Raw genomic sequence first — 15,707 nt, forward strand, 5'->3', positions numbered from 1 at the left:
TCTAGGTTCATGTAGTGTCATGTCAATTTCAATTCAACTTTATTCTGGACTCGTGGCCCAATATAGATACAGGACACACACACAAAATTAAAAGAAACAACAATTAAAAAAGACAGCTGTACCAGTGCCTCCACAGCTTGGACTGGTATTGTTTTAGTGGCAGTTCACATGATTTTGTTGTATCAGAGAAGCTGTGTACTATTGCAGAGTCAGGAAAATGCTGGCCTATTTTTTACTTCCCATGGGAGAAACACAGGCTTCCTTAGTTTATTCAACCCTACAGGCCCATACTCACGGACACACAAAGACACAAAACACACATGCATTTGTTCATAAAATTATTTTGATCAAAAGTAAAGATATTTATAATGTTCAAAATACTTCTAATTCAAATAAATGCATATATAAGAATGATTGCTGAAGGATCATGTGACACTGAAGGCTGGAGTAATGGCTCATTTGCCATCACAGGAATAAATGACATTTTTAAAATAGAAAACAGTTATTTAAAATTTTCAAATATTTCACAATATTACTGTTTTACTGTATTTTTGATCAAATAAATGCAACCTTAAGTAGACATAAGAGTTTTTTTTTTACTGACCTCAAATTTTTTGACCAGTATGTATTGGTTAATTAGCTTAATATATTTGATCCCATTGGCAAAGTTAATGTTTTCTTGTTTTAAAAATAATTCTCACTGAATTTATACTAAATGCATAAATGTACATTTAGTTTATGCTTAAAAAGACTTAATATAGTAGTTTAAAAACTATTAACCTCAAACTTAATTTAAGATATATTATGTGGAAACAAAAAATCTAAATTTGCTTAAAGGTCTATTTTAAGGATTAGATCATTTTAAAGAAAACGATTATTTTCAGACGCACACCGATTCAGATAAATAAATAAAATACTTTCTCAGTTTTAATTTTTTCCATGTGTTTGATCCTTTGTCTCAATCCTGTTTTCACTGGCTAAATAAACCTTCTGTAAGTTGGCCTTAACAAAGCACGCATTCTGGCTCTGATTTATTCAGTTCCTCAAAACCCTTTTCCTGCTGTTTCTGGATTTGTTGCGCTGATCTAACTCTGCAAGGATCTATTTTAAAGTTCAAACATGAGAAATTCATGATCATGCATGCAGCGTTTCTCTCTCTCTCTCTCTCTCTCTCTCTTTTTGACAGTTTTTGTGAGCTCTCAGCCCCAGTGTCCTAGCTGCAGCGTCGAACGAACAATAACATACAGTCTGGGAGATTCAGAGCTGGAAACTCACCAGAAAGACAATTGCAAATGAGACTGAATAAGATGGTCTGACAGACATGACAAACAGACAAAACAAAGAAAGATGGAGGGACAAAAATAGAAATTAAGAACTACCGTAGACCTGCTTCAATTCATGCTGAAGCATAAACAGGAAGTTATTGTCGGCTTCTTAATGTTTTTCAGCCAAATACAATAGCCAGCATGCGTGCCAAACAAGGAAGAAATAAGGCACTAGTTTGAAAATGAATGGAGGAAATTGCAATGCTGAATGATGAATATGGCGGCTGTAAGAAAAGCGAGTCAAGTTTTAGTTTAAAGAGCTAATCTCCTTCTTTGCAATGAATAAATTCCTATAAAGTAAAACTTTTGTTATTGTGTTTCCCCATTCAGTTAGACAGGAACTGGAAATGGCTGTCAGGGACGTTACCAAGGTGGACTAACTTACTCTACAAAGGCACCAAAGAACAAACACGGCATATATCTTAGCTTGAGGTAGGAGGCTATCAGCAGTGTGTTAAACATTGTGATTCGACTTCTTTAGACAGTGCTTACCTCACACAATCTCGGCCTGTATCTTCACTACAGAGCAAATGAGAGAAGAACGTTTAGCCATAATATCAAGCATGTCAGATGGCCTTTTGGAAAGATGCTATCGCTTAATGGGTAACGGTTTCACCTTTTATTGTGGTGGCCGCACACCGAATCCCAAGCGGCAGTGTTATCTTCTAAATGACAGGCAGCACAATAGAGCCCGACTTCGTATCAGTTTGCGTCGCCGGAGGAGGCTGATTAAACAGACATTAATTTTCTCATTCCCCACCAATCGCTGATAACATAACAGCTCTAATAGGTCAAACTCAGAATGGGGTTTCGAAAAAAAGTCTAGGTACAAATGACTTTGAATTGCAGCTCACCACTTAGAAACAGTCCGGGCAGGTTAATTCAGATGACTACTGTGTGTGTGTGTATAAAGTAGCCTATGTGTGCAAAAAGAATGATAATGTTTTTAAATATAATTTAAAAGTAATGGATTCAACGCAGGCTAATTTGAAAAGCTTGCCTGTGGTGTCACCGATGTTAACAAAAGGTAAATGTGAGATAAAAAAGCATTTGCTGAAGCAACCATGCCATTTAAGCTTGCTTCTAGTCTTTGAGCTATTTTATCATGACTTTTAACCGAGACCTCCGCAAGTGAACAACTTTACTACATCAGAAATCCACGCATATGAAGCTAATTATGTGATGCAGATGTTGAAAAGTTTGCAGTTAGTTTACAAATCATGCACTATGGTGTGTTTTGTTTTCATAACTTATTTCCATGCCAGTAAGTTTTTAAATCAATAATCCACCCTGTAATCATATTTTGTGTGAACAGGAATAGTAGAAGTTGGTGTTTTACTGCCATAGTGTTCATTTCAGCTGGAAACTGTAGTAATTGTATGTATAGGTAAGTTTCTGGAGATGTAGGTTTTTCCAACTTGTGTTTTCTTTTAACAAATTGTCATGCATGGGTGTGTGTATTATGATATCAGATGTCGTCATGGTTTGACCGAGAGCTAAGCTGTTCTGATATCTCCCAAAGTGAAATTTGAACATGTTTGGAATTCTGTGACGTACTGTAGAAAGATTTACACTAACAATGACCAGAGGAACGCTTGGGGAAACAGCTCAGCTGAAATAATACTCACTGGTGTGTTTCTGTGTGTGTGAACATCCTCAATGAAAAAACAACAAGTGAGACACTCGTGCCTAGATGGACTCAAGTGCACCTTAAGTACAAAGCCAGGTTCTATATTTTAAGTTGGTCATCACCAGTATGTTGTGTGTTGGTGTCCTCAAAATGGTTTTTAATGGGCTAGTTCACCCAAACATTTAAAATGTCATAATTTAATCACCATCCAAACACAAGAATTTCTTTCTTCAGCAGAGCATAAAAGGAACATTTTTGAAGACCGTTTTTCAGGAGAACTAAGGTGGATATCAAATACATTTTGGCCTGTTCCTATTGTATGGCTTCAGAAGACTTATATGTAGTGTAGAATCCAATACACAAAATAAATATATTTGAAATATATTTTCAGTATATATTTTGGAATATATGCAAATATTTGAAATTGGCCCAATAAATATATTTCACACTTAACATCATATATTTTTGTTATATTTCAGAATATATTTCATGTATATGTATCATTTCAATGTATTTTTTTCTGTATGGGTCCCCAAAAGTGTCAAAATATATGTGGCATATATTCCAAATACATTGAAATATATTCTGAAATATAACAAAAATATATGATGTTAAGTGTGAAATATATTTATTGGGCCAATTTCAAATATTTGCATATATTCCTAAATATATACTGAAAATATATTTCAAATATATTTCTTTTGTGTATGGGATATAGCATCAGACTACTTTTGTGAAACTACAATGGTGTTTTTGTTGTTTGTTTTTTGAAGCTTGAAAGCCAAAGTCTAAAGCAATTTACTGTAATTGCGTGAAAGAGAACTCGGAACGCCTCCTTTTGTGTTCCATGGAAGAAAGAAGGTACGGGTTTGGAATACGGGTTTGGAACGACATGAGGGCGAGTAAACATGATGACAGAATTTTTGTTTCTGGGTGAACTATCCCTTTTAATACATAAGGTTTCACCAGCTCAACTAGCTCTGACCAGCATACATCAGCCTGCTGTTTTGCTTTTAATTTCATTTTTTAATTGACTTTTTTTAACATAACTCTCAGCGTTGTAGCTGGCTTGCGTTGGGTCTTATCTAACTCCTGCCCAGAAATTTAAAGATCTCTAAAACACAGCAGGTGCACTGGCCTCAGATCAGAGGTGCCAACAACACAAGTGAGATGATTAGAGTTATTGGTTTTCTGCAAACACTTCAACATTGCACTGTTTCATAAATATATCAAAATGTTTAAGCACGCTCGTTTTGGCGAGGACAGCAGGCGTGTAATTTCAGAATAATTTACACCGTAATCAACATCTGGGTTCATTGTTGTGCTCAATAGTCTTGGAAAAGATGTGGTTTCACTTAGCGGGAATTATAAAGCAGATGCTTAATGATAGCAGTTAAACTTTCAGATGCAAGCAGATATTTGAGTTGAGAAAAGAGGCTTTGACAGGGTAGACTGCAGGAGTTTTCTGTGGATTTTTGCGTGTCTGCGGCTGTGATTTACTGGGGTAAAGAAGTAAAGCGAAGTTCGAGCAGGAAGGATTTGTTGTTTGCTCGAATTTGAATCTATAAGGAGGGCTTTAGGTGTTGCAGGGAACAGAGCGAATCGTTTGGCAATCACAAAAGTTGTGAAGGTTTAAGTGCACTCGCACACTTAAAGGTACACTGTGTAGTTTTTTAAGTATTTTATTAGCTAAAATCAATGTCTTTATTCATAAATATGTCCTCATTGGTATAAAATTACCTCTGCCAATGATCTGACTTATCCTCGTAAGCGAAGAATTTCTTATCTTTATTTACATTGGATGGGTAAGTCCAAGGAGGCTTCCATGTCGTTCCACCATTTTGAAAAACTATAATAGCAGAGAGAGACAAAAAGCACTAGCCTACCTCAACGCGTTTCCACAACGCGTTTTCGTTCAGAGTCAGCGTCACGTGACTGAAACCAGCTGAAACGGACAAGGAGAGGCGCTTGTCACTGCCCCGGCAAATTTGAAAGGCTGCACTGCACGGTACTTCATAATGCAGGATCATACTTATGCCGAGCCACAGGAATAGGAATCCTCGTCGCCAAAAAAGCGAAATAACGAACCTCATCACCCTCATATTGGAAGACATGTTGTCATAGCTTCTTGGTACATAACGGCTACCGTAGTTGCAACACGCATTTGAAAAAGCGAAGCGCTAGAGAGCACTATTCGTTTGAATGCAAAATACAATTTCACCGCTAGATGGGAGAAATTCCTACACGGTGTACCTTTAACTCTGTAAATATGCAAGCTACGTATGTTTGCGTGTGTTTTTATGCTTGGCAATATCTGTGGTCTGTCTAATCCCGCAGCACTTTGAGAGTGGACTGGCACACACATCTCGCACTCATGCTTATATGTGCCTCAAACCATGTCTGCATGCCAGGCAATACAAACCAATCTGGCTTTTGCTTGCACAATTCTTCACCACGCCAAGTCCGCTTAACCCACTTGACCTGATGCCAAACTCTGCCAGCTTACCCACCGCCATTCAAAGCTCTCCATCTCCAGTGCCAATCCCTTTTTAAACCAAAATCCTTTCCTCTGTCACATTACTATTCTAGCCTTCGCTGCTTCAAACGGCTCATTGCACAAACTACAGCGCCACTTAAATGTCATTTTTGGATCATTAGCTTTTTCTTAAAATGTTTAAGATACAGCATGTGTCGCTTCCATTTGCAAATGTCATGACTTTTACTTCCAGACGCCCCTACTGATTGGTCTCTTTCAACTGTAATCCCTTTAAAGACGGCATTAAAACTCACATGTGCTTGATTGTGCCCCAGCTTACTGCCACACTGCTGGCATCTGTGAGATTTGCAGAAGACCAGGCTTGTTGCAAATCAGTGTTTTGGGGCTAAATTGCTTGTTTCTGTTTTATTGTCACTAAGCTGATGGTATTGATTTGTCTGTTTGAGAACATGCTGGAGTGTCAACAGAGTTCTGTCTGTTTCTTTTGTGGCTGAATTATGATGTGTTTGCATGGGTATGTCCTAGGTGAGAAAAGTCAAAATGAGATATCTTAAAGTGCCCCAATTATGCTATTTTGTTTTGAGACTCCACAACAGATTTACATGCATCCGAGGTCAAAAACACTTTCATTTTCTCATAATATACATTTAATATCACCTAATTTCTCAAAGAGTCTGAAATGATTCATTAGAAGCAGTTCGAAGATTCAGGCTGCGTCCGAAATCGCATACTATCTTTAGTAGGGACTTATTACAGATATGGTTAACGAATAGAATTTGCTTTCACAACGCAGAAAACAGCATCTTTTCGACATGATGTAGACAACACAAACCAGCTAAAGTGTTTGAGGGCGGGTCAAAGTAAGACGTCGTTCTCGGGCAGCCAATGATGACCATAGACAGGCATTATGTAAATGTGTTACACTGTTACGTATGAATGTCACGGAAGTCAGACTGGAATTGCTGACGACTCGTTTCGGCAATTCATAGACGGATTTATTTCTTTTGGGAGACAATATGAAGAGACTTCGCCTGTGAAGAGACGACTCGACGCCTGTGAAGAGACGACTCAACGCCAGCGATGTTATGCCCTAAATTAATACATGATTAACTAACTTTATTTTTATATGTACATTTCTGAAATGCACTTTCTGTAAAGCTGCTTTGAAACAATATGTGAAAAGTGCTATACAAAAAATTTTGAATTGAATTGAATTGAACAATAACTCCATTTATCGTGCACTTTGATCTTTAAAACTTTGCAGACTGTTTACATTCACAAAGAGCTACATTACACACTGCATGAAATGTAATATTCGAAAAAGCATAATTGGGGCACTTCAATATCTTGATTGCTTGTCCTTGACCAGAGGTTTTCAAACTGGGGTCCAAGTACACCCAAGGGTCTGAAGGGGTTATCAATTACATATGTTAAACACAGTCATTTTTAAGACATTCATTAAAGGATATTATGATATTATTAGTGTTTCATCTTTAATTCTGGTTTCTAAAGACTCATTGAAAGTCATGTGATTAATAATATTTTAACATAATATAAAATGGAGGAAAAACTGCAGGGGAATGAATGAATGAATGAGTAACATTTATTTATATCCCTGCAGATTGTCTCTAAGTCTACAGGGAAATACATAAGGTAAATTATTTATTCTCTTTCCTATCTATCTTTTTTTGAATTAATGAATACCCTTTATCAATTCTCCTGCAGATTATATTCTTATCATATATTGAAGTAAGGAAGGAAGGAATTATTCTCCTGCAGATTTTCTCCACCTTATATTAAACAATCAATCAGATTTGGCAAGATACCAAAGTATCAGAAGTCAGAAAATTTCAGAAGTCAGAGATTTAATTACGAATTCAAACATTTCCACATTAGCTATGCTATCCCCGTTCATTTTATGTCATCAGTTGTCTCTTTTGTGTCTAAGGAATTTTAAAGTTAAATAAAACTCATCTGAGATACTGGAACTATGAAAGCACCTCTGAGAAATACATTTTAGTCCGGGGTGTTGTGTTATTGGGCAGGGTGCATTGAGGACACAGGGTAAAGTATGAGGACAGACCCAGAAAACCCCTTGCAGGAGTCCGGCCGGTCATCCGTCCTACCTCCATGCGCTTGGCTCCCACCACAAAACCCCAAAAAAGCGGTCACTTACCCCCAGGGAGCACAGATGTTTCTAGCAAACATTTTCTCTTCCCCACACCACACCTCCCTCTATCCTTTTCTCCCATTTTCCTCTCTTTCATCTGCAGTTTATTTTGCTTTACTGGCACCGATGACAGAATCGCTTCTTGTCTGAGTCATGGATGTTTGATTCAGGCCTGTGTTCCTGTGTTTGCTCGCTAAAGGTGAGCGCTGAGGTTGTCTTTGATGAGCACGGGTGGCTGGGAAACAATCTGTCCCGGTGGACAGACGATGGGCGGGTAAAACAGAGATGTTAAAAGCGCGAGAGTTCATCTGCAAACTCTTCAAAGGCTCTCAGTCAAAGGTGCATGAAAGTGAGATTGATGTGACATGCGTGTGGCTGCACCCGTCTGTTTTCAAACCATTTTTTGATGTGGATGAACTATTGTTGTGTTAGCCGGGAAATATTATTCATCACTAAACAGCTTGGTATAGGGATGCTGCTCTGCTGAATATAACAGTATGAGTACTTTTTGCAGCATGTTATGCTTTGGATGTCCCTATAAGCCTGCTTAATAGCTTAAACAGCTAGAAATCCTTGGCCAACCAGCTTCATCTTCAAGACCATGCTTTATCTGTTTTATCTGGTTAAGTTTTACTGGTCCACCAGCACCAAACCAGCATAAACCACTCTGGTCCAGCATGCAAATCCAGGTTTTTTCAGCAAAGCAAGACACTCTAGTTAAAAGTGCAGCTCAAATCGTAATTGATCAGTTAGTTGTTTGCTCAATTCTTCTTCCTACTAAAAGCACAATACTGGTTACTTGAAAATTTGCCCACGCAGTGTTTTTGAGGCCAAACAAATTCTTGCATACCTGGTTAGAAGGTTAGTCATTACAAATCACATAATCTGAATAACGATTTGAGTGAAAAGTCGGAAAGGGTGCATATATTTGTAATCTTTTATCATGTTATCTAGCATGATTTGAGAATGTTGTGTTTTCACCTTTTTATTTTACTGAGAATTTAACATTGTCAGTGTCTCAAATTTGCTTACATTTGACAAAATAATATTTTCCCCTTTATTTAACACCATGACCATTCTTTTAAGTATTTGCACACACATGAATCTTTTTTTAATGACATTTAAAATATTGGAGAATCCTATTGCAACTTATTTTTTATTTACAGGTATAAACTGGAAATTTCACACTTTTTAAAAATATAATTTATTTATTTAGTATAATTTTAGTCTGTTTAAAAAAACATATGCTACATGCCATGCTGTATTTAATGAATGTAACCATCTGCTATAATTTTTCAGCGCAGAAGTGTTACACCCATTAACCTTATGATTATTAATGTTTTAATCCCTTCTTCATGTGCATGCACACTATTAATCTGCAGGAAGAGCCACTCTCGCTTTTCGAAAACACACAAATTCAAGGACATCCATTTATTTAGCGTTTCGCATATTTATGAGCGCATAGCAAATACGCACTTTGTTGTTCCGCTTGTTTGTTGGGGTGAGCCAGTGAACTGAAGATACTAGCAACAGACCATGAAGGATCTTCTGCATTACTCTCCAGTGAGCAGAGCCCAGACATAAATTTGCTTCATTTGCTCTCCTCTCAGATATCTCAGCTCGTCTCGTTCCTTGCCTGAGGCAGCCTCCCTAGACCGAGGCTTTCATATGATCGTCCGCTGCTCTGCTTCAACTGAAAGAACCCAGTCTTTGTGTCCGTGGCCGCTACTGTGACTGCGGTCAGGCTGAGGTCGGGCCCGGCGCTGGTTTGTTTATAATCATGTATCGGTAGTGCTGAATTAACATGAAATGTACCATATGGGCTTATGCTCAGCTGGCTTAGTGTTCTATCACGTAGAGGACTCGGGCATGAATGCCACAGCGGAAGGTCATATGCTAATTCGCTTTGTTTTGTTGTCATTTTTGCGCTTCTAGAAATAATGCCATTAATGACTTTGGGAATTTGAATACTTGCAAATTGATATGCTTGGTTGGGTCGTTGAGATTGTGTACCGTTTTACTCCATTTGTTTGGTCTCTTTTTCTCTCGTTTCTCGTTACTTTAAAAGTGGCTGCATGGTTTGGCTAGACATATTGGCTTAGAAAGCTTTTTTTAATTATTGCTGAAAAGTTTCATCACTTACACTTGGATGAATTTCTGGTCCAGACTGGGTTATGCTGGTGGACCAGTGGACCTAAAAAACTGGCAGCTGTGGTTTTACAAATTTAACTTAATCTACAAGGGGAAAAAAAGAATTTCATTAAAGGGTAGTTCACCAAAAAAAGTTGTTTATTTCTTCTGTTGAACACAAAAGAAGATATTTTAAAGAATGTTTGTTGTAAAAACAGTTAACGGTAGCCATTGAAAAGTACTATGGAAGTTAATAGGGCCCATCAACTGTTTGAATACCAACATTCTTTAAAATATATTCTTTTGTGCTCAACAGAAGAAACTCATACAGGTTTGGAACAACATGAGAGTGAGTTTTTTGGGTGAACTATCCCTTTAACTGATATTATGTATATATACTAACCTATACTAATATCTGTTTTGTACCTTTGTAATACACAACCACCAAAAACAGGTGGTGATGAGAGTCACATGATGAATCAAAGCTCATCACAAGCAGCTTTTCCACAAGCTGATAAGGTAAATCCTGTAGAAGGTGCACAGTGTCATTCACACTAATACTAAACACCATCATGGTAACACACATAACATTAAAAAATGCAATAAACATTAATTTAGCAACATTAGATGTAACATAAAACCCTAATGAACATAACTGATTAGAAAACAATAAGAGGAAATATAGTTATTTCAATGAAAATACATAAAAAGTGAAGTGTCACACAGGAATTCTGCAAATGACTTATTCTTTTTCACTTCCAAAAACTGATCACAATAATTTTTTACACAGTGCATGCTGTTAACCAGCAAAACTAATTTGGTAAAGCTAATTGACCAGCATGATTTTTCAGATGAGAGTTGAAGACCAAGGAAGTCTTGTTGGTTAAACTAATTAAGAAGCCTAAATTCTATATAAAATATGTTTAAATTGTATTTTTCCTTTTACGTCTCTCTTTGTGGACAGGTACCCGTTCCCCACGGTGTTCAGTACGTGTAGTAAGAAGGATCTGGTGGCTAGTCTGGAGAAGGGAGTGGGCATGTGTTTGTATAATATGCCTGAAGTCAAAATGCTCTACGGGGGACAGAAATGCGGCAACGGATACATTGAAGAAGGAGAGGAGTGTGACTGTGGAGAGCCGGAGGTATGAAAGACTCATACACATCAAAGACCTTTGTGCGTCACAACAAAGCAGACCAGATCTGAACTAGTTCCATATCTAGTCTTTGGTGATGTTTGGGATTTGATTTGGTCGGTTTAATATTCACATTCCAAACACTGGCTTTCACTCTGACTTCATGTTGTTATCACAACCTGTGCCTGAATTGACACCTATTCAGAAACAACACATTCTCATGTGGGGAAACATGCTAAATTTTTATAAATATATAATAGGATACATATATCACTATGCACTATAATTACTGAACATACAAATGAAGTACAAAAGTGACTGCCATGTTGCTAATCGTATTACAGTTACCTCAGTGTGTCTTTGAAATTATTCCTAGTGTGAAATTCCATTTACTTTTGTATCATTACTGCACTGAAAAACTGCAAACTGTTTTCATATCATGATATAGACACAATTCTGACCTGGTCAAATAAATGTTGTTCCTCTCTGAGCCATGGTGCAGTGGGTTACATGTGTTTGTGACATAAAAGAGCTTAGGGCCGTGGTTTGAGTCCAGACTGCGTCATCTGTGCAGCCTGATCCAGTTCCATCTCTCTCTCCCTCTTCCTGTCTGTCTCCACTGTCCTATAAATAAATGCTAAAATGCCCCCTAAATATCATGTAGTAATGGAACTGGAGCCTTCAAAAATGATCTATGTAGATGTCATGGAGACATATTATATCAGTGTAGACCTGAGGGGGAAAAAGCCTGGCCTGAAGTTTAAAGTCTAGGATCTTGTTATGGGGAAAAAGTTTGTTTCAGAATGGCACCCGTGAGCTCCGGTGATCTCACCGGGGGAATGAGGGAGGAAGTGGGTAAAGAGCAGAGAGGAAGCCCAGCTGCAGGTCTTGAGTGTTGGGTAGAAGGATGAGAGAAGCCCTTCCCCCCATCATTTCACACTGGCTGGCGATAGTTTAGAGAAAACAACAGGTCTGTAAAGAGATTTTTGTGCCTCTGAGGAGACGTTACAGCCAGCGGACTGACCTAACCCAACCCAGCCCTTCAGCACCTCTCCCAGTCCACACCAGGACCTTGTTAAAGAGGGAAAGAGAGGAATTAAAAAGTCTTTTTTGAAAGACATTTTTGCATGAAATAAAATGTTAGTGCTTCTTTGTTCTTCACTACAACAACAGAACAAATGATTTTCAGTCTTCAAAATGTACCCCTCTCTCTCTCTCTCTTCCTCACCGTTTTTCTTCTAAGATAAATGTCCTCTTTCCTTCAATTGAGCTTGGACTCTGACATTCCCATCACTTCCAGTTTTGGATCAGTGATGATGTCACTCACATATACACGTACACACAAACATGGTTCACTGATACCAAGAGTTCAGAGTTTGAGAAAACAACATCTTTTTTTTCAAAATCAGAACAATGCATGGACCACTAATTTAAACCAGACATATCAACGCACTCACATACACAAACCTACAGTAACGTTTCCAAACATTTTTTTGTTACCATGGATGCAAAGAACTGGTTGAAAGAAGGGAATTTCCTAAAAGAATACGAACCCCACACCTGGAACTAATATCCAATGCAGTGATCATACGGGAAAGGGCGACTGTTCAGAGTCTTTTTTTGTTGCTTTCCATTGTCTTTCTGTAACCTCTTATTGACTAATGTCAAATTAAAGGGGTCATATCCTGTGCTATTGTGTTTTATTTTTCCCTTGAAGTCTACTTATAATGTTAGTCAAGGTTTCTTGCTCCAACAATGATCGTACTTTTTGTTTTCACCTATTTTTTTATTCTTTTTTTTTGTATTATTCTTTCTGACCCGTATAATTAAACAGCCAGACTTAAATGATCTCTGGTAAAATGTAGTCATAATTGCTTTTGTTTACTTGTTTTTTTTGTTGTTTTTGTTTTTTTGTTTACTTTTCCTGGGTTTTTTGTTTATTTTGATTGGTTTGTTTATAGTTTTTGTTTAATTTGATTGTTTTGTTCTTTATTTAGTTTTTTGTTTACTTTGCTTTTTTTTATATCTTTAGTTATTAATTAGCTTGTTTTATTTCTTTTTTGTTTACTTTGTTTTGTTTTGGTTTGCTTTTTGCTTTGATTTTTTTTTTTTTTTTTTTTTTTTGGAATGACACACATTTCTAACTTCTTTCTGACCCTCAAAATGAAACATCCTGTTTGCTACTGTACTTTCAAGAATTGATTGGTTAAATGATAACTGTTATGATTAACTTAACTTTTCAGCATGTGATACAGTGACACATCCATTTAAATCCACTGTCATCCTTGTTTCCTTTAGGAGTGTCTGAACCCCTGCTGTAATGCTACAACCTGCACTCTCAAGGGAGATGCTGTCTGTGCCCATGGACAGTGTTGTGAAGACTGCCAGGTACTTTTGTAAATCTCTCCTGTCCCACTTTCCCCCTCATTAAATTTTTTCTCTGTGTGTAAAATAAAGGCATGGAAATCATATTCTCCTTGCCCCATTAATAAGTGCAACATGAACCGACATTTGTGCTCCAAATATTGATACTCAGTTTCCTCTCAGGCCTCCAGACACATAAATCAATGCGCTCAGCTCACTTACTTACAGAGGAAAGAAGCCAGACCAGGGCCCTCTGGGACAGACCCCAGAAGAGGGCTACATGGTTACACAGACTTTACAACAAACTACAAGTTTTTCACCTAGTGCTTCATTAAGTGAAAATGTCAATAAATAAAAATCTGATCTAAAATTTTTTTTTTAACTATATTTTGTTTCTCAGTGTAATTTTTTTCAGGTTACTTCTGGTTAATAGAAACCACAGTGCGGAGCCCCGCACATAACGTTGGGAAAAAAATTATATTGCAGTGACAAATTAACAATTTGATCCCACGGCTTACTAATACGTTTGTTCCCTTGTCTTAAGTAAATCGTGCGCACAATAATTAATTCAAAATATAATAATTAATTCCCTCGCTTTACTAAATCGTGTGCACAATATGATGATCCGTTCCCTCGTTTTACTAAATTGTGGCCACATTGTAATTAATTAGTACTGTACAAAGTGGCCACAATTAACTAAATCAAGGGAATTAATAAGTCGTGGGAACAAATTCTTAATTTGTGGCCACAATTTAACTAAGGAATGAATTGGTAAATTGTGGCCACGATTTACTAAAACAGGAGTACAAATTCTTAATGGCCACAATATATGTGTATATATATTAGTACTGTCAATTTTTCCTGTAATTAATCGTGATTAATCGTAGTTAAGTAATAACACACTCTTTTGTGTCTTGCACGTGAATGGTTTAAAAACATTTGCTTGAATAAGAGCGTGATCATATATTGTAACGTTAACCAAAGGTTTACGGAAAAAACGGATGTTGTGTTAATTGTGTTAAATATTTTTAACTTTTTAAACTAATTTTGACAGCACTAATATTTATATATATATCTGTAAAACTTTGTTTTTTACCTGATAGTTTTCGTAATTCATGCAAAGCTCGTCTCTGCATTACTTTAGGTTTATCGCATAGTGCCTGCATTGGAGTTGAGTATATCTTTCTCTTCTGTGTGTGTGTGTGTGTGTGTGTGCAGTTAAAACCAGCTGGGACTCCTTGTAGAGAGTCCAGTAACTCCTGTGACTTACCTGAGTTCTGCACCGGTACCAACCCCCACTGTCCTGCCAATGTGTACCTGCACGACGGGCATGCGTGCCACAATATGGATGGTTACTGCTACAATGGCATCTGTCAGACTCATGAGCAGCAATGCATCACTCTGTGGGGTCCAGGTTGGTACCACTGTGTATTTAATGCGGATAGCTGCAGGGTTCTTGGGCTTACTTGGTAGACCAAAAACGTATTGTAGTGTACTGCAGATACACGTTTCATTAATCATACATTTTTAACACTGTAATTCTATATGTAACCATTGTCTTGCCAGAACTTCCCGTTCAGTCTTGCATGCATTCATACAGAGAGCTCAAGCAGTATGAAAAAGTCACACTGATTGCTGTTATTTATTCCATATGTCTGTTCATTCAGGCCACAGTCTGACATATATTATCCTTTCATCTGTTTTTGGTTTGTATACAAGCTCAAACAAGATGGAAGAGTTGTACAGTGTCATATTTCCATCTGTGACAGTGGGCATATGCTGTCTTATTTTCATTCTCTCTCTGTTTCCAGGAGCGAAACCTGCCCCGGGGATATGTTTTGAAAGAGTAAACTCTGCAGGTGATCCCTATGGAAATTGTGGAAAAGACTCCAAAGGCTCCTTTGCTAAATGTGAAGCAAGGTACATTCAGGGCATAATACAACAGCACTTTGCACCTTTGACATAAAGTATAATTACAATCATTCGTTGTATCTGCTGTTCATTTTTGATTTTATACTTTTTAAATTCTGTTTTGTTTTGCTTCAATTCATTTTGTTTTGCTTCTTATGATTTGCTTTGCTTTGTTTTTATCTTGCTTGAGTTTGCTTTGTTTGCTTGTTAATGATCAAATTGACACTTTTTTTGTTTAGTTTACTTGCTTTGTTTCACTCATTCGTTTTTGTTTCCTTTCGTCTTTGTTTAATGCAATATTTTTTTGTTCTGTTTGTTAAACTACTTCTTTGCTCAATTTTCACTTGCTATTTTACTTGTATTGTGGTACTTTGTCAGTACAAATGCGTAGCTTTTATTGTACCAACAAAGCACATACACATTTAAATCAAGGATCAGTCACTGACACAGATATTACAGAATAGAGGTTATTTCCATGACACACGTTCTTGAAACAAAAGAATATTAATATAAAGAATGATGAGTGTGAAATTATGAACAGTATTGG

At 37.2% G+C, this 15,707-nt stretch overlaps 1 protein-coding gene across 1 annotated transcript in view; it reads left to right on the plus strand.

Moving 5' to 3' along the window:
- adam12b (ADAM metallopeptidase domain 12b) overlaps window positions 1-15,707 on the plus strand; it is a 90,665-nt gene that overhangs the window by 58,558 nt on the left and 16,400 nt on the right. Inside the window, 4 exon segments of the mRNA XM_084394329.1 lie at window positions 10,717-10,894; window positions 13,184-13,273; window positions 14,468-14,663; window positions 15,061-15,169. Of these exon segments, the coding sequence (XP_084250455.1) occupies window positions 10,717-10,894; window positions 13,184-13,273; window positions 14,468-14,663; window positions 15,061-15,169 (573 nt within the window).

The sequence above is a fragment of the Rutilus rutilus genome (assembly GCF_951802725.1).
Source record: "Rutilus rutilus genome assembly, chromosome: 21".
Lineage (NCBI taxonomy): Eukaryota > Metazoa > Chordata > Actinopteri > Cypriniformes > Leuciscidae > Rutilus > Rutilus rutilus.